At 39.0% G+C, this 27,987-nt stretch overlaps 3 protein-coding genes across 3 annotated transcripts in view; 1 reads left to right on the plus strand and 2 right to left on the minus strand.

The window, feature by feature from the left end:
• Positions 1–1,789: 1,789 nt before the first annotated feature.
• On the minus strand, positions 1,790–17,061 carry LOC138332221 (uncharacterized). The gene is made up of 7 exons (XM_069280222.1): positions 16,859–17,061; positions 16,461–16,556; positions 16,143–16,198; positions 15,855–15,911; positions 5,761–5,881; positions 4,277–4,449; positions 1,790–3,919 (listed from the first exon to the last, which is right to left on the minus strand). The coding sequence occupies exons 1-7, from the start codon at positions 16,899–16,901 to the stop codon at positions 3,851–3,853; spliced, it is 615 nt and encodes a 204-aa protein (XP_069136323.1). The 5' UTR covers positions 16,902–17,061; the 3' UTR covers positions 1,790–3,850.
• Positions 12,986–14,135, minus strand: LOC138330968 (uncharacterized). Its single transcript, XM_069278436.1, has 3 exons — positions 13,691–14,135; positions 13,394–13,489; positions 12,986–13,241 (listed from the first exon to the last, which is right to left on the minus strand). Exons 1-3 carry the CDS (start codon positions 14,079–14,081, stop codon positions 13,186–13,188), a joined length of 543 nt encoding a protein of 180 aa, XP_069134537.1. The 5' UTR covers positions 14,082–14,135; the 3' UTR covers positions 12,986–13,185.
• A 283-nt stretch (positions 17,062–17,344) lies between the features above and the next one.
• The window catches only part of LOC138332222 (carboxypeptidase D-like), a 43,379-nt gene continuing 32,736 nt past the window's right edge, over positions 17,345–27,987 (plus strand). The window contains exons 1-2 of the mRNA XM_069280223.1: positions 17,345–18,208; positions 18,613–18,755. Coding sequence (XP_069136324.1) covers positions 17,356–18,208; positions 18,613–18,755 — 996 coding nt within the window. The 5' untranslated portion in view covers positions 17,345–17,355. The remainder of the gene's footprint in view (positions 18,209–18,612; positions 18,756–27,987) is intronic.

Raw genomic sequence — 27,987 nt, forward strand, 5'->3', positions numbered from 1 at the left:
TCATTATCTAAACGTCGTTGGGTAAAATGGTACCTCTTTATGAGACATACGAATATGATATGATATTTTCCATGTGTGGCAAGACCCCCACTTTAAAAGATATACCAATCCCTCGCTATATTAAGGTAAGAATGAATATTTGAGTATCAACAACATTAACAAAACTAACGAATCATATATTACACGAAACAACGTAAAGATATGATATCAAACAAATACACAAACATTGTAAGAACCTTGTCACAATGTCATCCCTCAACAATGCCACATGAATAGATATGACGTATCGCACCTAAAGCTTTGAGGAACGTCAACAAAAATCATACATAAATTAACAAATAGTAAAATGTCATTATCTTAACATCGTTTGTTAAAATGGACCCGCTTTATGAGGTATAGAAAATGATTCGATATTTGGCATTTGTGGCATGACCCACACTTTAAAAGATATACAAATCCCCTGCTATATTAAGGTAAGCATGGTATCAGTAATTGTGTCATTTATAAACTTGATGATAAGTTTCCAGACATCATAGCACTTTCATTTGTTTAATTTCTAAGCATAAATAAACTGCCAAAATTCGCATACGTTTTTATATATAATATTAAAGATGCTCCACCGCTGACAAATGGTATTTTTTCACTATCAAAAACAGGAGCAGACGATTTAGTATTTTTCTTCAGTTACAAAACTTACTTACTTTACACCATTACCACCATTGGAAAGTTTGAGCTTCTAATTTTACTTCATGTTAAAATTACAAAATATAATTAATTGCATCCCGAAAAAAAAGCCGTGGCACTATATCCTATATGGAATGAAGTACTGATTGCGCATGCACCAAAGGCAAAATAAATTATTTTATATTATTTCTTGTGTTAATAAGACATATATGTACACGATTAAACACTAATTATTGTTAAAGTGAGGGATATCATTTATGCTCTGTCGGCGGTGGAGCATCTTTAACCTAACGTGTTATCATAATAATAATATTACATAAATATAACAAAATTCTTAATCTCATTGTCGACATGTTACTAGAAAGCTGTTAAGATAAAGATGTTCCACCGCTGACAATTTTTTTCTCTATCAATAACAGAAGAAGACCTAGTATCTAGTATTTTTCCTCAGTTACAAAAGTTACTTACTTTACACCATCATCACCATTGAAAAGATTGAGCTTCTAATTTTACTTCAAGATAAAAAATTTTGAAATAATTAATTGCATCCCGAAACGAATCCATGGGACTATGTCCCAAATGGGATGAAGTACTGATTGCGCATGCACCAAAAGCAAAATAAAGTATTTTTTATCATTTATGTGTTAATTACACATACTTGTACACAATTAAACACCAATTATTATTAAAATAATGAGTATCGTTTATGCTCTGTCGGCGGTGGAGCCAGCGGTAGATTGCCTAATTAACAATAATAACAAAATTACGACAGCATTTGATCTGTAGAGTCAATCATAAATAAAAAAAATGTATAATTGAGGAAAAACATCGCACATTAGCATTTAAGATTCTAAGTGAGTTCATGTTCTATGTGGGTAGACTGCTATCGCGAAACTTAAATATATTAATAAGAAAAAATTCTTACTAAAAAGTTCAATCGTCATGAACAAGGCCATTAGGCATGACATCGAAATGTTAAAAAGCCTGTGAAAATAGCCTGTTTTAGAGTATCTTAATAGCAAGTTGTAAATTTTCAAAGATAACAAAAAAAGAGGCCCATGGGCCTTAACGGTCATCTGACTATAAGCACAATACAACGTGACTATTAGCACAATAAAACGTAGTCGTTTAATGATTTTAGCATATTTGACCCCTGTGATCTTGAATGAAGATCAATGTAATTCATTTGAACAAACTAGGCAGCCCTTCATCCCAGCATGCTACAGGCCAAATATCAGGTCTCTAGACCTCCTAGTTATTCTCAAGAAGTCGTTTAAAGATTTTAGCCTATTTGATCTCTGTGACCTTGAATGAAGATTAAGGTCATTTATTTGAACAAACTTGGTAGCCCTTCATCCCAGCATGTCACAGGCCCAATATCAGGTCTCTAGGCCTCCTAGTTATTCTCGAGAGGTCATTTAAAGATTTTAGCCTATTTGACCCCTGTGACCTTGAATGAAGGTCAAGGTCATTCATTTGAACAAACTTGGTAGCCTTCATCCCAGCATGTGGCAGGCCCAATATGAGTATCCTGGGCCATTTGGTTCTTGAGAAGAAGTTGTTTAAAGATTTTAGCCTATTTGACCTCTGTGACCTTGAATGTAGATCAAGGTCATTTATTTGAACAAACTTGGTAGCCCTTCATCCCGGCATGTCACAGGCCCAATATCAGGTCTCTAGGCCTCTTAGTTATTCAAAGAACTCGTTTAAAGGATTTTAATCCTGTTTGACCCCTGTGACCTTGACTGAAGATCAAGGTCATTTATTTGAACAAACTTGATAGCCCTTCAACCCAGCATGCTGCAGGCCCAATATGAATATCCTGGGCTTTACGGTTCTTGAGAAGGAGTCATTTAAAGATTTTAGCCTATTTGACCCATGTGACCTTGAATGAAGATTAAGGTCATTTATTTGAACAAACTTGGTAGCCCTTCATCCCAGCATGTCACAGGCCCAATATCAGGTCTCTAGGCCTCCTCGTTATTCTCGAGAAGTCGTTTAAAGATTTTAGCCTATTTGACCCCTGTGACCTTGAATGAAGGTCAAGGTCATTCATTTGAACAAACTTGGTAGCCTTCATCCCAACATGCTGCAGGCCCAATATGAGTATCCTGGGCTTTACAGTTCTTGAGAAGGAGTCGTTTAAAGATTTTAGCCTATTTGACCCCTGTGACATTGAATGAAAGTCAAGGTCATTCATTTGAACAAACTTGGTAGGATTTCATCCCAGCATGCTGCAGCCCCAATATCAGTACCATGGGCCTTCTGGTTCTTGAGATGAAGTTGTCTAAAGATTTTAGCCTTTTTGACTCCTGTGACCTTGAATGAAGATCAAGGTCATTCATTTAAACAAGCTTGATAGCCCTTCATCCAAGCATGCTACGGGCCAAATATCAGGTGTCTAGGCCTCTGAGTTATTCACAAGAAGTTCTTTAAAGGATTTTTAGCCTATTTGACAACTGTGACCTTAAATGTAAGTCAAGGTCATTCACTTGAATAAACTTGGTAGCCCTTCATCCCAGCATGCTACAGCCCCAATATCAGTACCATGGGCCTTCTGGTTCTCGAGATGAAGTTGTCTAAAGATTTTAGCCTTTTTGACTCCTGTGACCTTGAATGAAGATCAAGGTCATTCATTTGAACAAACTTGATAGCCCTTCATCCAAGCATGCTACGGGCCAAATATCAGGTGTCTAGGCCTCTGAGTTATTCACAAGATGTTCTTTAAAGGATTTTTAGCCTATTTGACCCCTGTGACCTTAAATGTAGGTCAAGGTCATTCACTTGAATAAACTTGGTAGCCCTTCATCCAAGCATGCTACAGGCCAAATATCAGTACCCTGGGCCATTCAGTTATTGAGAAGAAGTCGTTTGAATGAAAAGTTTACGCACGGCGCACGACGACGGACGGTGCATGATGACAATAGGTCATCCTGACCCTTCAGGTCAGATGACCTAATAAACTTATTATAATAAATATATTAATTACTAAATTGAAAAGCTATATTTGAGGAAATGTCACTAAAGAAAACAATATATCATAATTGTTATGTATAAAGCATAAATAATGTGTTGTAAACAAAATAGTACATCGTTGGTCCTTGTCTGTACCGTTATTGTTTTCAAAAAAAGTATGGTAAGCCTTTCTTACATACACTCTACGTCTCTAAGAATTATGTTTAACTTTAATGTCTTCAGCCAAGAGGAAGGATATATGCTTCCAAATGTAGAAAATCTGTAATATATAAAAAAAAACAATAAGAACTTAGCTGACTCTAAAGTAGCACAGTGTAGTATTGATGTAAATGGTCGCTATTAAGTCCCTTATAAGTTCACACAATGAGGCTTTTGAATATGGTTTTGTATAAAATTTGCTGTGGGATTGAGAGGTTATTACTTTTGGAATGTTTCTGTAGCTCATGGTTACAAAGTGAGAGATATGTTTCAAATAATTTATACAAAGGTACATATTTTTTTATAAAATCATACTTTTACATAAACATACACAATATGAATGTAAATTTAGAAATCAATATAGCAATCCAATAAAAAAAAATCAGAATATAACAATTCAGATAAAAAGAATACATACCTCAACTCTAAATGACAAAAGTCTTCCACCAATCAGAAATAAGGTAACGAAACTCTGTATCCATGGGGACAGATACAAGGTCCCAGGTATAAAATCTGTTGTACGGATATAAAGCCAGATAGGGAGAACGTGCAGTCCTGTTATCGCATACGTCCCCAGTGGAGTTTTAAAGCCTACAAGGCAAAAGATCATCGTCAATTGAAGGGTTTGACTAGTTTTGTTTAGGTATACTAAAACAAATAAATTCAGGACATTCTAGGCGTCGAATGTGGGGAAAAGCCATGGTACTCGGGAAAAACAATAACCGAAATACAGTCCGTAACTTATACATGTACATACTCTTCGTAGGGATTGAATTTGCAACCAAGAGGTGGAGGGTTAGTGTTATGGCTACGTGGCCAGCTTCAATCAAAGGTAAAATGAAAAATAAAACAGATAAGGCCAACGGTAATCTGTGAATCGAAATCAACATTAGATTTATGATTTTAATGAATAATGTCAATGTGAATGGAAGTGCAGGATGGAATACCATAAAGACAGAACAGTGGTATGGAAAGTTGGAAAATTTGACCATTCACCTACCTCTCTCCATCACCTTCCGGCATATAACTGGGAAGTCTTCTTCTGGAATCTTCCAATTGGATCCCACTCTGTGTGTAGCTACGAACGTCGCCCACTCGGCCACCATCACACAGTATCCCCACTGTAACAAAAGGTCGTAACAGTCTCTATATGGCAACACGAAGCATATTGGTTCACAAAAGACCATTAAGGAAATTCGAAATGGCAGTTAGTCCACATTGCTATGTATTAAATATTATTATAGTTGAATATCTAGGGTGAAACTCAAACTCAAACAGATATTCAAAGTGGTTTTCTCTCAAATGTTTTATGCGAAGGCCATCTTGGATTTGGTATTGGTCCTAAAAATAACATTATCAATCCTTTCAGCTCAATTCCACTGTCAGAACTTGAGAAGAGGTTTGACATATAATATTACAAAATGGAGTCATAGCTGCCAAAATCTGTTTTCCAGTCCTGTTATCGCATACGTCCCCAGTGGAGTTTTAAAGCCTACAAGGCAAAAGATCATCGTCAATTGAAGGGTTTGACTAGTTTTGTTTAGGTATACTAAAACAAATAAATTCAGGACATTCTAGGCGTTGAATGTGGGGAAAAGCCAGGGTACTCGGGAAAAACAATAACCGAACCTACAGTCCGTAACTTATACATGTACATACTCTTCGTAGGGATTGAATTTGCAACCAAGAGGTGGAGGGTTAGTGTTATGGCTACGTGGCCAGCTTCAATCAAAGGTAAAATGAAAAATAAAACAGATAAGGCCAACGGTAATCTGTGAATCGAAATCAACATTAGATTTATGATTTTAATGAATAATGTCAATGTGAATGGAAGTGCAGGATGGAATACCATAAAGACAGAACAGTGGTATGGAAAGTAGGAAAATTTGACCATTCACCTACCTTTCTCCATCACCTTCCGGCATATAACTGGGAAGTCTTCTTCTGGAATCTTCCAATTCGATCCCACTCTGTGTGTAGCTACGAACGTCGCCCACTCGGCCACCATCACACAGTATCCCCACTATAACAAAAGGTCGTAACAGTCTCTATATGGCAACACGAAGCATATTGGTTCACGAAAGACCATTAAGGAAATTCGAAAATGGCAGTTAGTCCACATTGTTATGTATTAAATATTATTATAGTTGAATATCTAGGGTGAAACTCAAACTCAAACAGATATTCAAAGTGGTTTTCTCTCAAATGTTTTATGCGAAGGCCATCTTGGATTTGGTATTGGTCCTAAAAATAACATTATCAATCCTTTCAGCTCAATTCCACTGTCAGAACTTGAGAAGAGGTTTGACATATATTATTACAAAATGGAGCCATAGCTGCCAAAATCTGTTTTTCCATGTCAAAAAAAAAAAAAAATTTTTATAAGCTGGCCTTCCTTAACATTCCTGACCATCGCACCGGTCCCCTTGTAGAATAAGGACATTGGTGACAAATATGATGCAAACTATATTTATTGTCAAAACTGTTAGCTAGAATTCTGAATATTTGCCACAAATGTAGCAAATATTTTCAACAAATTTGCAGCAATCATTTGTTACAAAGCTGTAACACCTATTTGTAAGAGTCCTTTTATTTCTATAAGGAAGTGGTACTGGAGATTAAATTCTGACAAACCCCAAAATTTTCAATATTTGCTCAGAATCCTCTTGGTACAATTCAAAGTAACTTACAGCTCAATGCCACAGGCAGTGCATGAAAATACTTTATACTGGAAGTCTGAGATTGCTAAATTTTCCTATAAAATGTCTGTCGGAGCTGCCATGGAAACGTTTTAAAAACAAAAATACACTTTGTAGGCTGCTCTTCCTTACTGATCCTATCAATTTTCTGCTCAACTGTACAAGTGGAACTGGAGAAAAAGTTCAAAAATTTTTTGACTGCTATCTTGGATCAATTTTGGATCAACCCGAAAAATAAATACTTGGTCAGGATCATCTCACAATTATTCCAGTCAAGGTTAAGCTCAATTCTATTGGTGGGAACTTGAGAAGAGCTTTAGAATGTGAAAAGTTTACGGGTGGCTCATGGCGTCACGCAAATCGTCCCCATAAATGTTCCCTTTATCTGCGGATTGTGATATAAAAACAAGAGGCCCAGAGGGCCTGTATCGCTCACCTGGTTTGTAATGCCAAGTAATGTTCTGAATACAGGTTCATTGTTTCTTTTCTGAAGGAATTTTAATATTAACCTCTAAGTCCCCATATTGGGCCCCACCTCGTTAGAAACTAACCAAATTGTCACACACCATCACACTGTACCCTCACTATAAAAACGGTACATCATCATATATAAAAATGGCTAATAATAATGGGAATTGGATGCAGACATTACGCAAATCATCCCCTAAAATGTTCCCTTTATCTGCGGATTGTGATATAAAAACAAGAGGCCCAGAGGGCCTGTATCGCCCACCTGGTTTGTAATGCCAAGTAATGTTCTGAATACAGGTTCATTGTTTCTTTTCTGAAGGAATTTTAATATTAACCTCTAGGTCCCCTATTGGGCCCCACCCCTCCTGCCCCCAGGGGGTCAGAGCCAAAGTTCTGTTCTCCTTCCCCCAAGGATGTTTATGGCCAAATTTGGTCACAATCCAAGCAAAACTCTAGGACAAGTAGCGATTCATAGGATTTACCTCTATTTCCCCTATTGGGCCCCACCCCTCCTGCCCCCGGGGGGTCAGAGCCAAAATTTATACAAGTTCTGTTCCCCTTCCCCCAAGGATGTTTGTGGCCAAATTTGGTTACAATCCATGTAGAACTCTATGACTAGTAGCGATTTAAAGGATTTACCTCTATTTCCCCTATTGGGGCCCCGCCCCTCCTGCCCAGGGGGTCAGAGCCAAAATTTATACAAGTTCTGTTCCGCATCCAAAAAGGATGTTTGTGGCCAAATTTGGTTACAATTCATGTAGAACTCCATGACTAGTTAGCGATTTAAAGGGATTTACCTCTATTTTCACCCTATTGGGCACCGCCTCTCCTGCCCCCGGTGGACCAGAGCCAAAATTTATACAAGTTCTGTTCCCCTTCCCCCCCCCCCCAAGGATGTTTGTGGCTAATTTTGGTTACAATCCATGCAGACAAACTCTAGGACAAGTAGCGATTTAAAGAATGTTCCCTCTATTTACCCTTATTGGGCCCCGCCCCTCTGACCCCCGGGGGGTCAGAGCAAAATTTATCGAACAAGTTCTGTTTCCCCCATCCCCCAAGGATGTTTTGAGGCTACTTTTGGTTACAATCCATGCAGAACTCTAGGGACAAGTAGCAGATTTAAAGATTTACCTCTATTTCCCCTATTGGGCCCCGCCCTTCCTGCCCCCGGGGGGGTCAGAGCCAAAATTTATACAAGTTCTGTTCCCCCTCCCCCAAGGATGTTTGTGGCCAAATTTAGTTACATTCCATGCAGAACTCTAGGACAAGTAGCGATTTAAAGGATTTAATCTCTATTTCCCCTATTGGGCCCCGCCCCTCCTGCCCCCGAGGGTCAGAGCCAAAATTTACACAAGTTCTGTTCCCCCTCCCCCAAGGATGCTTGTGGCCAGTAGATGACTAGTAGAGAATTTAGAAAGGAAATGTTGACGGACGGACAGATGGACGGTACGGACAGACGGACGACGGACACCGTGCCATGACATATGCTTACCGGCCATTCGGGCCAGGTGAACTAAAAAGATTCTTTTCCAATACCCACAATTTCCTGCGTATTATCTGCACCTCGGCATGGCCCGCAAGAAGCAAAATCAGGCATTTGTCTTTGATTCAAGAAATTCCAGATATTGGAATTAGAATTCAGCTCTTTCACACGATCACAGTTACCATTCCTCCGGACTTTGTTTCTATTAACAAGTAAAATGATGTGCCTCTCCATTTGGTCCAGACACACTCTATAAGCAACAGTGGTTTATAAAGAAATAACATTTCTTATATCCCCCCCCCCAACCCAATATTACAGTGGTCTTATAAAAGAAATATACATCATTTCTTATATCCGCCCCCCCCCCCCTCCAACCCAATATTACAGTGGTTTATAAAGAAATAACATTTCTTATATCCGCCCCACCCACAACCCAATATTACAGTGGTTTATAAAGAAATAACATTTCTTATATCTGCCCCCCCCCAACCCAATATTACAGTGGTTTATAAAGAAATAACATTTCTTATATCTGCCCCCCCCCAACCCAATATCACAGTGGTTTATAAAGAAATAACATTTCTTATATCGCCCCCCCAACCCAATATTACAGTGGTTTATAAAGAAATAACATTTCTTATATCTGCCCCCCCCCCAACCCAATATTACAGTGGTTTATAAAGAAATAACATTTCTTATATCTGCCCACCCCCCCCCCAACCCAATATTACAGTGGTTTATAAAGAAATAACATTTCTTATATCCGCCCCCCCCCCAACCAATATTACAGTGGTTTATAAAGAAATAACATTTCTTATATCCGCCCCTCCCCCCCCAACCCAATATTACAGTGGTTTATAAAGAAATAACATTTCTTATATCCGCCCCCCCCCCCAACCCAACCCAATATTGCAGTGGTTTATAAAGAAATAACATTTCTTATATCCGCCCCCCCCCCCCCCAACCCAATATCACAGTGTTTATAAAGAAATAACATTTCTTATATCCGCCCCCTCCCCCCCCCCAACCCAATAATACAGTGGTTTATAAAGAAATAACATTTCTTATATCCCCCCCCAACCCCCCATTTTTATAACCCAATATTATCACAGTGGTTTATAAAGAAATAACATTTCTTATATCTGCCCCCCCCCCAACCCAATATTACAGTGGTTTATAAAGAAATAACATTTCTTATATCCGCCCCCCCCCCAACCCAATATTACAGTGGTTTATAAAGAAATAACATTTCTTATATCCGCCCCCTCCCCCCCCCCCAACCCAATATTACAGTGGTTTATAAAGAAATAACATTTCTTATATCCGCCCCCCCCCCCCCCCCAACCCAATATCACAGTGGTTTATAAAGAAATAACATTTCTTTATATCCCCCCCCCCCCCCAACCCAATATCACCATTTCTTATATCCGCCCCCCCCCCCCCCCCCCCCCCCCCAAATATTACAGGTTCTCTCACCAGAGGGTGTCACCATTCACAGAACATCATTTCCCTTTCCCTCCATTGATGTGTCTGTACAAATTAATTCAAAATACTAAATCCTTACAGTACTTTTTGACCATTGGCTACATACAGAAATTATCTCTATCTATTTCTACAATTTGGCCCTGCTCATCTGGCCCATGGGGGATGATATCACCATTTACTTAATCACTTCCCTTCTCCCAAGTTGGTTTCTAGCCAAATTCAGTTAATATGCATAGGCAATTATAACTACTATCAATTTTAAAAGCATTCTCTCTATTTCTCATTTTGAGTCTGATCCCTCCGTCTCGGTGTCCACCAGTGTCACCAGATTTTAAAATCTTTTCGTCTTCCTTCATGGATGTTTCGACTAAATTTGATCAAAATCTTTTGGCACTTTATGACCAGTTCTGCTTTAAAGCTATTGTCTCCACTTTCCAACCTTTAATTGAACAGACAACATTGTTGCAATATCTGCTAACCAATTTTTATTGATACAAGAGATTCAAGAGTGGTCTAATAATGGAAAGACGTATCTTTTCTCTACTTTTCAAACTTTTTCAAACATACTACATATGAAATTTGAGACAGATCACTTCAGTACTTTCTGAGAAATAATGGTAACAAACTTAAACTATCAAAATACAAGATGGCACATCAATTTGAGACAGATCTCTTTAGTACTTTTTAAGAGATAGCGGTAACAAACTTCAACTATGAAAATCCAAGATGGCTGCTTGGAGGCCATCTTGTTGATTTATCGGTCACAAATACCAATATGCACAACTAGGGCTCTAGTAGAACATACATATGAAATTTGAGAACGATCCCCTTGGTACATTCTGAGAAATAGTGATAACAAACTTTAACTATCAAAATCAAAAATGGCTGCTTGGCGGCCATCTTGTTGAACGATCAGTCCCAAATCGTAATATGCATATCTAGGGCCCTAGGGGAACCTACATATGAAATTTGAGAATAATCCCTTCACCATTTTTTAAGAAATAGCAATAACAAATTGTTGACCGATCAGTGCCAAAAGGCAATATGCATAACAAGGGCCCTAGGGAAACCTACATATGAAATTGGAGAATAATCCCTTCATTACTTTCTGAGAAATAGCGATAACAAGAATTGTTAACGGAGGGATGACAGACCACAGACGAAAAGTTATTTGAATAGCCCAAAGCTCACCATCTGATGATGATGGGCTTAAAATCCATACAAAACTTTTTGACTGCTAACTATTTATAGGAAATGCTAGCAAATTGAAAGACAATAAATGTACAATCGCTCCATGGTATATATCAACTCTTTGGGTCAGACAATATATTATACAAATATTTCATGGGCTACTGTGCTCTAGTTCATAATATTTAACCCAAGGTGGTGGTAATCAACAAATGATATATTGCACGAGGCCGAAGGCCGAGTGCAATATAACATTTGTTGATAACCACCACCGAGGGGTAAATATTATGAACTAGAGCACAGTAGCCCATGAAATATTTGTTTTATTACATAATCAGTTGATAAAAACAAGGAAAACAAGTTCCAGCAGAACATTTATGATGAGTATAACAAGAGATCCCAGAGGGATCTTGGCGCCCACCAAAGAATGATCTATGTCTGACAACAGAAAGAGGGATCTTTTCCCTGCTTTTCAAACTTTAAATACATGCTATATATGAAACTTGAGAAAGATCCTTTCAGTACTTTCTGAGATATGTAGCAGTAACAAACTTCAATTATCAAAATCAAAGATGGCTACCTGTCGATCATCTTGCTGACCGATAAGTCCGAATGTGCACTAGACCCCTTCAGGAACATGCACATGAAATTTGAGAAAGATCCCTTCAGTACTTTCTGAGAAATAGAGGTAACAAACTTTAACTATCAAAATCCAAGATGGCCGCCAGTCGGCCATCTTGTTGACCGATCTGTCCCAAAATGCAATATGCACAACTAGGGTCCTAGGGGAACCTACATATGAAATTTGAGAAAGATTCCTTCAGTACTTTCTGGGAAATAGCGGTAACAAACTTTAGCTATCAAAATCCAAGATGGCCGCCGGTCGGCTATCTTGTTGACCGATCGCTCCCAAAATGCAATATGCACAACTAGGGTTCAAGGGGAACATGCATATGAAATTTGAGAGAGATCCCTTCAGCACTTTCTGAGAAATAGAGGTAACAAACTTTAACTATCAAAATCCAAGATGGCCGTCAGTCGGCCATCTTGTTGACAGATTGGTCCCAAAATGCAATATGCACAACAAGGGCCCTAGGGGAACCTACATATGAAATTTGAGAAAGATCCCTTCAGTACTTTCTGGGAAATAGCGGTAACAAACTTTAACTATCAAAATCCAAGATGGCCGCCAGTCGGCCATCTTGTTGACCGATCTGTCCCAAAATGCAATATGCACAACTAGGGTCCTAGGGGAACCTACATATGAAATTTGAGAAAGATTCCTTCAGTACTTTCTGAGAAATAGAGGTAACAAACTTTAACTATCAAAATCCAAGATGGCCGCCAGTCGGCCATCTTGTTGACCGATTGGTCCCAAAATGCAATATGCACAACTAGGGCCCTAGGGGAACCTACATGTGAAATTTGAGAAAGATCCCTTTTGAACTTTCTGAGAAATAGCGGTAACAAACTTTAACTATCAAAATCCAAGATGGCCGCCAGTCGGCCATCTTGTTGACCGATTGGTCCCAAAATGCAATATGCACAACTAGGGCCCTAGGGGAACCTACATGTGAAACTTGAGAAAGATCCCTTCAGTACTTTTATCTGGGTTACTGTGCTTCTAAAATAGCGGTAACAAGAATTGTTAACGGACGGACGGAAGGACGGACGGACGGAACGGAAGGACGGACGGACGGACGGACGACGGACCACGGACGAAAGGCGATTTGAATAGCCCACCATCTGATGATGGTGGGCTAAAAATCACTCAATAATAAATAAATTCAAATCAGGAGGAGTATACGCGTTTACATCATTCTGTTAATGGTAGTGGATATGAACTGCGTCCACACCAGAAAAGTTCAAAACAACTTGATGACTTTTATGTTTCGGAATATTAAATACTGTAGCTGGTGGTTGGGGATGTACAGGAACGGTACCATCACAGCTGGGCTGCATTGAGTTCGTGATATCATAACCAGCATCGCTTCTTGGCTGTCATTCAGGGCCATAAGATCGATCCATGTCGGACAAACCATCAGCAGAGCTGAACTCTGAAGAAAAATAATATAATACTAAGCACCTTTGACATTATAATATATCAGATGGCTATAACTTTGTTGATTGATGTTGCTATCAATACAGTAACCAGTTGAATAACAAACTTTCTGAAAATTACAATTTTTAACAATTTTCCTAATCATACCTGTCATGTTTCCAGAGCCATTAGATGGATCTTGTTCTAAGAATTGCACCAAATCACTTGCATTGTCAGTCACTCCTTTCTGTCGTTTACTTGGCCCTGAAATTTACATATCATCAATTTATCACATAATACATATATTCCATAGATAAGTAGGCTATTGATATAATATTGATTTTCAACCCCAACAGATCTATGTTTAATCATATACAGATATTTGATTAAAATAAGTAACTTGATGCAAACCCCAGGAACACTTTTTTTGAAGATAATTGTAAAACATTTCTAGTGTGTGCTTACCTGTGGCTGTAACTGCATTTCCAATAGCTTCCGCCATCTTTCTTTTGTGGCCCTCGTCCGTCCTTACATAATTGCGAAAACTATTTTCTGACTTTTGGCCAGACACTGCCGTTATGTGACAGGCTTCAAATCCTTTCCCGTCTAAAAGTGTGACTGTTGTGGCACGAGGGCAATAGTTCGTGTACATATTGGAAAGGCCGGCGTGAGATGATAACATCTTCATTTTGTGTCCAATTGTGTTTCCTCCAATTGGTGCATTTTCAAACCAAATGTCACCAGCTGCTATAGTTTTTGGCCTCTGCCAAAAAAATTGACATTTAGGATTTAGGTGCGACAGATATGACATGAAGGAGTTCAGAGGACAGTGTGGACTGTCCGGGATGCCGTACATGCGTCCTCCTTGGTTTACATCTTTATCACAACTATCTCCACCATGATTTTTTGTTTTCATGTCCTTCTTCTGAATATATTGAGGATTTCCAGTACCTTCTCCACAGATTTTGAAGTCGCTTTGTTTTAATGTGCACAAATTTTGCCTTCCTCTGTTACAAAAATACAACATAAAATCAATGAACACCTTGTTCTGGAGTCCAGCAGGGGTAATGGATATGTTCCTCTAAGTAACAGTAAAGTTTCGTCAAATCCTCAGTACTTAATGGCTCCTTGTGTTCCGTACTTACTTTGCCTTCATTTTTCAGCTTTTTCAACATAGCAGTAAAGACGGTATTGGCCTCCTTGAAGTTTTCTCCATTAACAATATCAACATTTTTTGACTTTTCAAAAGATTTTTGGAGTCCATACCTTATTGAGATCATCAATCTTTTGCTGTACAGTTCACCTTTTTGATTTCTTGACGAAGCATAGAATCTTCTCAGCATCTCTTTGATTTCTGCTACAGATTTTGTATTCAGTTCATTTAAATCAGTTCCGTACACATGTAAGAATGAATAAAAAATCCGCTCAGCATATCTGATTGCCTTTTTGGTGTTCCTTCTATCAGCAGCATCTAAAAGTTCAGCAATTTCGTTTTCATCAACTCGATGAAATCGGTCGTCTGCCGTCGCCATTTTGCTACAAACAGCGGTGACGATGACGTCTGGTTTGAAATAGAACATAAATCTTCTGTGACGTCATTATTACATCATATTATTACGCGTGATTTCTCGGAAGTCTTTGTTGTTTTCTACAAAATTAAATAACAACGGCGAGGTGTTCCTAAAGCCGCGTAATATAACATCCCGAACCGTGCAATATAACGTTTCCATGGCAGCGTGCAATATAACTTTGAACCGTGCAATATAACAATGTTTTATTGAACGGTCGGGATAATAGTTGAAAATATTAAATTTCCTTATATATAGATATGTGTAAACAAATTATGTAATAAATGTCAATGTTTCACAAGGAAGAATGTTAAGTAGGGCATATTGTAAAAAATATGATAGGTGGCATCTGCATTCTGACTCACAAAGATGAAAGTTGTGTCATTTTTCATAAAGTCTATGCAATATGATTAAAAAAATTGGGAGTTGGGTGTCAGTCACTCAAAACAAGATCTATAGATATAGGTCATATCCTACTGACATTCAATTTCCAAATGTGTAAGGGGAGATAACTCATATTTAACCTTTCTGCTGCTGGGTGATTCTGTATGCCATTTATATGACATCACAGTTGGTTTTTAGTTAAAACTGACCCCTCAACATATGAACATAAAGGTATCAGAACATATGAACATAAAGGAATATATTTCTTGTGATTTTCTTTACCTATGAATATATATGACTAACTCTGGCATCTAAATAGAAGTAAATAACTTAATGGATATGGGCTCTAGAGCAGTTTATTATTGCTAAATGATTAATTGTTGTTTTGGGTTGTTCATGTTGCACTAGACATACCACCAGCCTTTATAACATCACTAAAATTTGACTTGATAGTTTTATCTTCAAACTAGGGGAGATAATTTAGTGTTAAAATTATACTGAGAAAATCTAATTAATAACTTAATGTCTGTTGGCATGCAGGTCTATATTTGTACTTCATCGTATTGTTTTACATTATATTTGTTTCTGAAAAATGAAATATAAATTTGAGGTTTTTCTGGTATAATGCATTTATGATATGAATATTATGAACTTTAGCAGAATTAAACTTCACTCACCTTGCTGAGAGAACACCAAAGAATCCCCCTGCTGATCAGATCAACAATCACATCTAACTGTAACAAACAATGAATTAATTTTATATAAAATGTTGTTGTTGGATGGATGTTGGCTGGAAGGATGCATGGGAGCTTGATGGATGAATGATGGAATGAATGACTGAATTTTATACTACCTTGAAATTATAAAAATGTTTAGTATTCTAAAAGTGTGTTTATTAGCATTTAAATCATCTTGCAAGTTTTCATGAAATTACACAACAAGATGAGGCAACAAATTATGCTTACCAATGCACCAAATGTTGACACTTGATTCAGTTTTCGGGCAGCATAGCCATCAAATCCTGTAGAAATAATAACATAACAAGAAATAACAATTTCTCAAAATCCAGTCATATTTTTTATCCTTATAATTAAAATAAAATTGTAGGAGAAAAACTTTGATAAAGGTGTGAGCACAATTTTTTAAATAGAAATTAATGTTATATTTATATGTACATTGTATATGTAAGAGTAGGCAGATAAGAAAAAATGCCTATAAACTGGATGTCTTTCTGGTATCAGCAAAGATATTAAAGGAGTTTCCAATCTCTATGTACAACTTACCATCCAAGATAGCTGCAATGCAGTAGAAGAATAGAAAGAAGACAGGAAAATCATACAGACCCAGGCTCACAGCTACTAAAAACAGGCGAGTATACCCTACAAATATAACAACAGAAAATTATATCAGATATAACAAATTTTGATGTGCAAATAATATCTGTTTTCACTTTACTTACACAAATTATATTAATCTTTCATAGTATTATTATTATATTTCAATTATTGGGTTGATTAGATCTACAGGTACATAATGTACATTGTACTTAAATATTAAACTCTTCACTCATAATCTAATCTTTTTTTTAAATATCTATAAATATGTAGGTTTAGTTTTGATACCCAATTCATTTACATAAGTATCAAAATGGTTTTACATAGTCAATCCTCATGTAGTATACCTATTATATTAGGAATGTAGAATAATGCATCATTCCCCATCATCAGCAAATAAATCTACAGGTGGATACGTCTGTTGCTGCGACACGTGTGGACATCTGCTGTCAATCTGGTCCGGTTTATTACCTCTGAGTGTCATGTACCTATATGCTAGCTAAGACACCTGTTGCTGAAGCTCAACTGATTGTGATGACATGTGTGTGACCTTTGACCTCAATCGTCAACAAGGGTAATATGTAATTTACAAAATTAGAAACACAAACGTGCGGAACAAAACCTGGAACAAGAAGCCATTGAAAGGTTATGTAGGTATACTTACACAGCCATCCCCAATATTTTCATTATTTTATCTTACTAATTACATTAAAATATATTTGGGGAAGAGCCTGAGTAACATAAAGTGATATATTAATGTAAATCAAGGGTTCCGTATATTTTTATTTATTCGAATTTAGTATTTTGTATCAACCGTTACTTTCCGGATCTTCCACACGAAAACATGGCGAAGGATTGGAAGACAGACAGCTGTAAACAGCTAAGTTATCATATTTTGGTCTGTATTTGCGTGTTTATTGGTGTGTCGAGTGCTTTACCTACAAATGACATTGCACATACTTTCAAGTACATCGACCATGATGAATTATTGGCCTTTCTACGAATACAGGTTTCAAGTTATCATCATTTAGCTAAACTTCATCAAGTTGGTAAGAGTGGAGAAAATAGGGATATAGCAGCATTACAGATAACCAGAAATGTCGACAACGATAATAAGGGTGCTGAGCCTGGCAAACCCATGTTCAAATATGTCGGTAATATGCATGGAAATGAAGTTATTGGCAGACAAATTCTTATTAATCTAATTGAGCATCTTTTGGGAAAATATGGAGTGGATGAGAGAATAACAAAGCTAATAAATGAAACAAATATCTACATCATGCCGACGATGAATCCAGACGGTTTCCACAGGGCTAGAGAAGGGCATTGTACAGGGTTAACTGGACGAGGGAATGCTAACAATGCCGACTTAAATAGAAACTTCCCAGATCAATACCAGAATAGTCAGCCACACATCCAACCTGAAACCAGAGTAATGATGGATTGGATAAGAGGGAATAAATTTGTTTTGTCAGCAAACTTACATGGGGGTAGTGTCGTCGCTAGCTACCCATATGACGATTCAGTAATCCATAGAGAATCGGGATACTACAGTGCCTCACCAGATGATCAAATTTTCAAACAAGTGGCAAAAACATATGCATCAAATCATAAAACTATGCATAAAGGGAATTTATGCAGTGGTGATCATTTTCCAGATGGAATTACCAATGGAGCTTATTGGTATGATGTCCCAGGTAATGGTTTTTTTTCATGTCCGCCAGGCTAGAAAGAATTAGATATGTATATGTAGCTATATATATAGGTATGGAGTCGAAGAAGAGACAATTATGTCTTATACGTCATGTACTGGATACTCTGTAAATGTATGGCTACAGCCAATGCAACCAGGTTCACAGCACTCTTTAATACATCTTCATTTAAGGAAGTGTGATTGTGTCACTCAAATATTTTGGTATCAAATATCAATAGTTAAAATGACAAATCTATATATATAGCCAGCAGTCACTCGATATACAGTACACCAGCTGTATCATGTACATGTGTACCTCAAACTGACTACCATGCATACTAAAGTGAAGGAGTTTGTTATGAATAGAATCAGCTATGATCATGACTGTTATATTAATTTCTATTTTAGGTGGGATGCAGGATTACAACTACCTCTATAGTAATTGTTTTGAGATAACCATTGAATTGTCCTGTTGTAAATATCCTGACCAGACAGAATTGGAAAAAGAATGGAACAACAACAAAGACGCTCTGATCGCTTACATGGAAGAGGTACAGTAGATAATGTTCTCTACTCTTTTGACATCATAGAGGTATAGTAGATAATATTCTACTGACAAATATGGAGGAGGTACTGTAGAAATTTTTCGCTACTGTCTGGCATGGAAGTGGTACAGTAGATAATGTTCTCTACTGACTGACATGTAAGAGGTACTGTAGATATTGTTCTCTACTGTCAGACATGGAAGTTTTTTGGTTTGTTTATTTTTACGTCCTATTAACAGCTAGGGTCATGTAAGGACGTACCAGGTTTGTTGGTGGAGGAAAGCCGGAGTACCTGGAGAAAAACCACCGGCCAGCGGTCAGTACCTGGCAACTGCCCCACATGGGATTTGAACCCGCATCCCAGAGGTGGAGGGCTTGTGGTAATATGTCGGAACATCTTAACCACTCGGCCACCACGGCCCAAGACATGGAAGTGGTACAGTAAATAATGTTCTCTACTGACTGACATGTAAGAGGTACAGTAGATAATGTTCTACTGACTGACATGTAAGAGATACAGTAGATAATGTTCTACTGACTGACATGTAAGAGGTACAGTAGATAATGTTCTACTGACTGACATGTAAGAGGTACAGTAGATAATGTTCTACTGTCAGACATGTAAGAGGTACAGAAGATAATGTTCTACTATCAGACATGTAAGAGGTACAGAAGATAATGTTCTACTGACTGACATGCAAGAGATACAGTAGATAATGTTCTACTGACTGACATGTTAGAGGTACAGTAGATAATGTTCTACTGACTGACATGTAAGAGATACAGTAGATAATGTTCTACTGACTGACATGTAAGAGGTACAGTAGATAATGTTCTACTGACTGACATGTAAGAGGTACAGTAGATAATGTTCTACTGACTGACATGTAAGAGGTACAGTAGATAATGTTCTACTGACTGACATGTAAGAGGTACAGTAGATAATGTTCTACTGACTGACATGTAAGAGGTACAGTAGATAATGTTCTACTGACTGACATGTAAGAGGTACAGAAGATAATGTTCTACTGACTGACATGTAAGAGGTACAGTAGATAATGTTCTACTGACTGACATGTAAGAGGTACAGTAGATAATGTTCTACTGACTGACATGTAAGAGGTACAGTAGATAATGTTCTACTGACTGACATGTAAGAGGTACAGTAGATAATGTTCTACTGACTGACATGTAAGAGGTACAGTAGATAATGTTCTACTGACTGACATGTAAGAGGTACAGTAGATAATGTTCTACTGACTGACATGTAAGAGGTACAGTAGATAATGTTCTACTGACTGACATGTAAGAGGTACTGTAGATAATGTTCTCTACTGACTGACATGTAAGAGGTACAGCAGATAATGTTCTACTGACTGACATGCAAGAGGTACAGTAGATAATGTTCTACTGACTGACATTTAAGAGGTACAGCAGATAATGTTCTACTGACTGACATGTCAGATGTGCAGCAGATAATGTTCTACTGACTGACATTTAAGAGGTACAGTAGATAATGTTCTACTGACTGACATGTAAGAGGTACAGTAGATAATGTTCTACTGTCAGACATGTAAGAGGTACAGAAGATAATGTTCTACTGACTGACATGCAAGAGATACAGTAGATAATGTTCTACTGACTGACATGTAAGAGGTACAGTAGATAATGTTCTACTGACTGACATGTAAGAGATACATTAGATAATGTTCTACTGACTGACATGTAAGAGGTACAGTAGATAATGTTCTACTGACTGACATGTAAGAGGTACAGTAGATAATGTTCTACTGACTGACATGTAAGAGGTACAGTAGATAATGTTCTACTGACTATCATGTAAGAGGTACAGTAGATAATGTTCTACTGACTGACATGTAAGAGGTACTGTAGATAATGTTCTCTACTGACTGACATGTAAGAGGTACAGCAGATAATGTTCTACTGACTGACATGCAAGAGGTACAGTAGATAATGTTCTACTGACTGACATGTAAGAGGTACAGTAGATAATGTTCTACTGACTGACATGTAAGAGGTACTGTAGATAATGTTCTCTACTGACTGACATGTAAGAGGTACAGCAGATAATGTTCTACTGACTGACATGCAAGAGGTACAGCAGATAATGTTCTACTGACTGACATGTAAGAGGTACAGTAGATAATGTTCTACTGTCAGACATGTAAGAGGTACAGTAGATATTGTTCTAATGACTGACATGTAAGGGGTACAGTAGATAATGTTCTACTGACTGACATGTAAGAGGTACAGTAGATAATGTTCTACTGTCAGACATGTAAGAGGTACAGAAGATAATGTTCTACTGTCAGACATGTAAGAGGTACAGAAGATAATGTTCTACTTACTGACATGCAAGAGATACAGTAGATAATGTTCTACTGACTGACATGTTAGAGGTACAGTAGATAATGTTCTACTGACTGACATGTAAGAGGTACAGTAGATAATGTTCTACTGACTGACATGTAAGAGGTACTGTAGATAATGTTCTCTACTGACTGACATGTAAGAGGTACAGCAGGTAATGTTCTACTGACTGACATGCAAGAGGTACAGCAGATAATGTTCTACTGACTGACATGTAAGAGGTACAGCAGATAATGTTCTACTGACTGACATGTTAGAGGTACAGCAGATAATGTTCTACTGACTGACATTTAAGAGGTACAGTAGATAATGTTCTACTGACTGACATGTAAGAGGTACAGTAGATAATGTTCTACTGTCAGACATGTAAGAGGTACAGAAGATAATGTTCTACTGTCAGACATGTAAGAGGTACAGAAGATAATGTTCTACTGACTGACATGCAAGAGATACAGTAGATAATGTTCTACTGACTGACATGTTAGAGGTACAGTAGATAATGTTCTACTGACTGACATGTAAGAGATACATTAGATAATGTTCTACTGACTGACATGTAAGAGGTACAGTAGATAATGTTCTACTGACTGACATGTAAGAGGTACAGTAGATAATGTTCTACTGACTGACATGTAAGAGGTACAGTAGATAATGTTCTACTGACTGACATGTAAGAGGTACAGTAGATAATGTTCTACTGACTGACATGTAAGAGGTACTGTAGATAATGTTCTCTACTGACTGACATGTAAGAGGTACAGCAGATAATGTTCTACTGACTGACATGCAAGAGGTACAGCAGATAATGTTCTACTGACTGACATGTAAGAGGTACAGCAGATAATGTTCTACTGACTGACATGTTAGAGGTACAGCAGATAATGTTCTACTGACTGACATGTAAGAGGTACAGTAGATAATGTTCTACTGACTGACATGTAAGAGGTACAGTAGATAATGTTCTACTGACTGACATGTAAGAGGTACAGTAGATAATGTTCTACTGACTGACATGTAAGAGGTACAGTAGATAATGTTCTACTGACTGACATGTAAGAGGTACAGTAGATAATGTTCTACTGACTGACATGTAAGAGGTACAGTAGATAATGTTCTACTGACTGACATGTAAGAGGTACAGTAGATAATGTTCTACTGACTGACATGTAAGAGGTACAGTAGATAATGTTCTACTGACTGACATGTAAGAGGTACAGTAGATAATGTTCTACTGACTGACATGTAAGAGGTACAGTAGATAATGTTCTACTGACTGACATGTTATTGTTAGAGGTACAGCAGATTACTAAAATCTTACATTGGTCAGTCAAGTGGTTAAGGATAACCCAAGTAAAAGAGCTCGAGATTGACTGCTGATCAATGTTACTTCTTCGCTAAGGTTGACAATTCACTACAAATTTTTTTAGGTCATCTAACCGAAGGTCTATTGTCATCATGTTTTGTCCGTCATCGTGCGCCATCCGCCGTGTGCCGTGCATCGTGCGTAAGACTATTTATACAAAAGCCTACTCCTCCTTAACCCTTGAGTGGATTATATCCATATTTGGTGTGAAACATCATTGGGAAAGGACAATCATGTGTTATATAAATGAGCCTGGTCCGACCCCTATGGGCTGAGGGGTGGGGTCCCAAAAGGGGAAATTTTCTTATTTTAAGCTTTAAAATCCTACTCCTCTTTCATCCTTGGATTGATTTCATCCATATTTGGTATGAAACAGCATTGGGGAAGGACAATCATATTTTATGTAAATGGGTCAGGTCCGACTCCTAGGGGCTGAGGTATGGGGCCCCAAAAGGGCAAATTTTCTCATTTTAAGCTTTAAAATCCTACTCCTCCTTCATCCTTGGATTGATTTCATCCATGTTTGGTGTGAAACATCATTGGGGAAGGACAATCATATTTTATATAAATAAGATAGGTCCGACCCCTAGGGGCAGAGAGGGATGGGGCCCAAAAAAGGGCAAATTTTCTTATTTTTAGCTTTAAAATCCTACTCCTTCTTCATCCTTGGATGGATTTCATCCATATTTGGTATGATACATCATTGGGGAAAGACAATCATTTTTAGCTCACCTGGCCCGAAGGGCCGGTGAGCTTATGTCATGGCGCGGCATCCGTCGTCTGTCCGTCCGTCCGTCCGTCCGTCCGTCCGTCCGTCCGTCCGTCAACATTTCCTTTAAATCGCTACTAGTCATAGAGTTCTGCATGGATTGTAACCAAATTTGGCCACAAACATCCTTGGGGGAGGGGGAACAGAACTTGTATAAATTTTGGCTCTGTCCCCCCCCCCCCCCCCCCCCCCCCCCCCCCACCCCCCCCCCCCCCCCCCGGGGGCTGGAGGGGCGGGGCCCAATAGGGGAAATAGAGGTAAATCCTATAAATCGCTACTTGTCCTAGAGTTCTGCATGGATTGTAACCAAATTTGACCACAAACATCCTTGGGGGAGGGGAAACAGAACTTGTATAAATTTTGGCTCTGGTCCCCCAGGGGCAGGAGGGGCGGGGCCCAATAGGGGTTATAGAGGTAAATCCTTTAAATCGCTACTTGTCATAGAGCTCTGAATTGAATGTAACCAAATTTGGCCACAAACATCCTTTGGGGAAGGGGAACAGAACTTCTATAAATTTTGGCTCTGGTCCCCCGGGGCAGGAGGGGCGGGGCCCAATAGGGGAAATAGAGGTAAATCCTTTAAATCGCTACTAGTCATAGAGTTCAACATGAATTGTAACCAAATTTAGCCATTTGGCCACAAACATCCTTGGGGTAAGGGGAACAGAACTTGTATAAATTTTGGCTCTAGTCCCCCGCGGGCAAGAGGGGCGGGGCCCAATAGGGGAAATAGAGGTAAATCCTTTAAATCGCTACTAGTCATAGAGTTCTGAATGGAATGTAACCAAATTTGGCCACAAACATCCTTGGGGGAAGGGGAACAGAACTTGTATAAATTTTAGCTCTGATCCCCCTGGGTCAGGAGGGGCGGGGGCCCAATAGGGGAAAATAGAGGTAAATCCTTTAAATCGCTACTTGTCGTAGAGTTCTGAATGGAATGTAACTAAATTTGGCCCAAACATCCTTGGGGGAAGGGGAACAGAACTTGTATAAATTTTGGCTCTGACCCCCCGGGGGCAGGAGGGGCGGGGCCCAATAGGGGTAATTGAGGTAAATCCTTTAAATCGCTATAGCTACTTGTCGTAGAGTTCTGAATGGAATGTAACCAAATTTGGCCACAAACATCCTTTGGGGAAGGGGAACAGAATTTGTTTAACTTTTGGCTCTGGTCCCCCGGGGGCAGGAGGGGCGGGGCCCAATAGGGGAAATAGAGGTGAATCCTTTATATCGCTACTTGTAATAGAGTTCTACATGAATTGTAACCAAATTCGGCCACAAAGATCCTTGGGGGAAGGGGAACAGAACTTGTGTAAATTTTGACTCTGGTCCCCTGGGGGCAGGAGGGGCGGGGCCAAATAGGGGAAATAGAGGTAAATCCTTTAAATCGCTACTTGTCCTAGAGTTCTGCATGGATTGTAACCAAATTCGGCCACAAAGATCCTTGGGGGAAGGGGAACAGAACTTGTGTAAATTTTGACTCTGGTCCCCTGGGGGCAGGAGGGGTGGGGCAAAATAGGGGAAATAGAGGTAAATCATTTAAATCGCTACTAGTCATAGAGTTCTGAATGGAATGTAACCAAATTTGGCCACAAACATCCTTGGGGGAGGGGGAACAGACCTTGTATAAACTTTGGCTCTGACCCCCCGGGGGCAGGAGGGGCGGGGCCCAATAGGGGAAATAGAGGTAAATCCTTTAAATCGCTACTAGTCATAGAGTTCTGAATGGAATGTAACCAAATTTGGCCACAAACATCCTTGGGGGAGGGGGAACAGACCTTGTATAAACTTTGGCTCTGACCCCCCGGGGGCAGGAGGGGCGGGGCCCAATAGGGGAAATAGAGGTAAATCCTTTAAATCGCTACTAGTCATAGAGTTCTGAATGGAATGTAACCAAATTTGGCCACAAACATCCTTTGGGGAAGGGGAACAGAACTTGTATAAATTTTGGCTCTGGTCCCCCGGGGGCAGGAGGGGCGGGGCCCAATAGGGGTAATAGAGGTTAATCCTTTAAATCGCTACTAGTCATAGAGTTCTGAATGGAATGTAACCAAATTTGGCCACAAGCATCCTTTGGGGAAGGGGAACAGAACTTGTATAAATTTTGACTCTGGCCCCCCGAGGGCAGGACGGGTGGGGCCCAATAGGGGTAATAGAGGTAAATCCTATAAATCACTTCTTGTCCCAGAGTTTTGCTTGGATTGTGACCAAATTTGGCCATAAACATCCTTGGGGGAAGGGGAACAGAACTTGTATAGATTTTGGCTCTGACCCCCTGGGGGTAGGAGGGGTGGGGCCCAATAGGGGATTTAGAGGTTAATATTAAAATTCTTTCAGAAAAGAAACAATGAACCTGTATTTAGAACATTACTTGGCATTACAAACCAGGTGAGCGATACAGGCCCTCTGGGCCTCTTGTTTATATAAATGAGATAGGTCCGACCCCAAGGGGCAGAGGGGCGGGGCCCCAAAAGGGCAAATTTTTAGCCCACCATCATCAGATGGTGGGCTATTCAAATCGCTTTTTGTCCGTGGTCCGTCGTCCGTCCTTCCGTCCGTCCGTCCGTCCGTCCGTCGTCCGTCCGTCCGTCCTTCCGTCCGTTAACAATTCTTGTTACCGCTATTTCTCAGAAAGTACTTAAGGGATCTTTCTCAAATTTCATATGTAGGTTCCCCTGGGGCCTTAGTTGTGCATATTGTATTTTGGGACCAATCAGTCAACAAAATGGCCGCCAGGCGGCCATCTTGGATTTTGATAGTTAAAGTTTGTTACCGCTATTTCTCAGAAAGTACTGAAGGGATCTCTCTCAAATTTCACATGTAGGTTCCCCTAGGGGTGTAGTTGTGCATATTGCATTTTGGGACCAATCGGTCAACAAGATGGCCGACAGGCCGCCATCTTGGATTTTGATAGTTAAAGTTTGTTACCGCTATTTCGCAGAAAGTACTGAAGGTATCTCTCTCAAATTTCACATGTAGGTTCCCCTAGGGGTGTAGTTGTGCATATTGCATTTTGGGACCAATCGGTCAACAAGATGACCGACAGGCCGCCATCTTGGATTTTGATTGATAAAGTTTGTTACCGCTATTTCTCAGAAAGTACTGAAGGGATCTCTCTCAAATTTCACATGTAGGTTCCCCTAGGTGTGTAGTTGTGCATATTGCACTTTGGGACCAATCGGTCAACAAGATGGCCGACAGGCCGCCATCTTGGATTTTGATTGATAAAGTTTGTTACCGCTATTTCTCAGAAAGTACTGAAGGGATCTCTCTCAAATTTCACATGTAGGTTCCCCTAGGGGTGTAGTTGTGCATATTGCATTTTGGGACCAATCGGTCAACAAGATGGCCGACAGGCCGCCATCTTGGATTTTGATAGTTGAAGCTTGTTACCATTATTTCTCAGAAAGTACTGATGGGATCTGTCTCAAATTGCATGTCCATGTTCCCCTAGGGGTCTAGTTGTGCATATTGCATTTTGAGACTGATTGATGAACAAGATGGCTGACAAGCCTCCATCTTGGATTTTGTTAGTTGAAGCTTGTTACCACTATTTCTCAAAAAGTACTGAAGGGATCTGTCTCCAATTTTTTTTTGCAGGTTCCCCTTCTGGTCTAGTTGTGCATGTTGAATTTTAGGACCAATCGGTCAACAAGATGGCCGACAGGCCACCATCTTGGAATTTGATAATTGATATTTGTTACCGTTTTATATCTCAGATAGTTCTGAAAGGATCTTTCTCAAATTTCATATGTAGTAATATGTAGTAAAAGTTTTAAAAGCAGAGAAAAGATCCCTCTTTCGTTTGTCAGACATAGATCATTCATTGGTGGGCGCCAAGATCCCTCTGGGATCTCTTGTCTTAATTTAAGCTTTAAAATCTTACTCCTCCTTCATCCTTGGATGGATTTCATCCATATTTGGTGTGAAACGTATCATTGGGGAAGGATAATCATATTTTATATGAACGAGTTAGGTCTGACCCCTGGGGACAAAGGGGTGGTGCTCAGAAGGGGGAACTTCAATGAAATTTATCTTTAAAATCCTACTCCTCCTTAACTCTTGAGTGGCTTTTTTTCCATATTTGGTGTAAAACATCATTAGGGAAGGACAATCATATTTTACATAAAGATTTCGGTTATCCAAGATGGCCACTGGCCCACTTCATGTTTTCAGGTTTCGGTCTCCGATCTCACTGAAAATGGGTCTATAGGGGTTTTAAAGGATGGCAAACAACATGCAAACATGGGGATGGAACCGTGGGGTCCAAAATGGGAGCTTTGCTGAAATTTGGCTTTAAAATCTTACTCCTCCTTAATCCTTGAATGGGTTACAGCTATATATGGATGAAGGGCTACCAAGTTTGTTCAACAAATGATCTTTACCTATTTCAGAAACTTACATATTCAACAAAGGAGTTCCTTGTATTGCTTATATTAATTATTAACCACTACTTTATACTGTGACTTTGTTGTTTTGTGCCATGAGTCAGATGACCGTTAAGGCCCATGGGCCTCTTGTTTTTAACTGTTTCAAAGCTTCTAATTAATTTTGTTGTCTTTTTGATGTAAGTTGTAAAATGTTTTTCTTAGCAATTGACATTGATTTTTCCCTTGATATGAGTTTATAGATTGAAGTATTGTTTCTGGGATTGACAAGCATTTTCAGTAAAAAACTATGGGATTTCAAAGAAAATATGATACTTTATAAAAATTGTG

This window comes from Argopecten irradians, chromosome 9 (genome assembly GCF_041381155.1).
Source record: "Argopecten irradians isolate NY chromosome 9, Ai_NY, whole genome shotgun sequence".
Taxonomy (NCBI): Eukaryota; Metazoa; Mollusca; class Bivalvia; order Pectinida; family Pectinidae; genus Argopecten; species Argopecten irradians.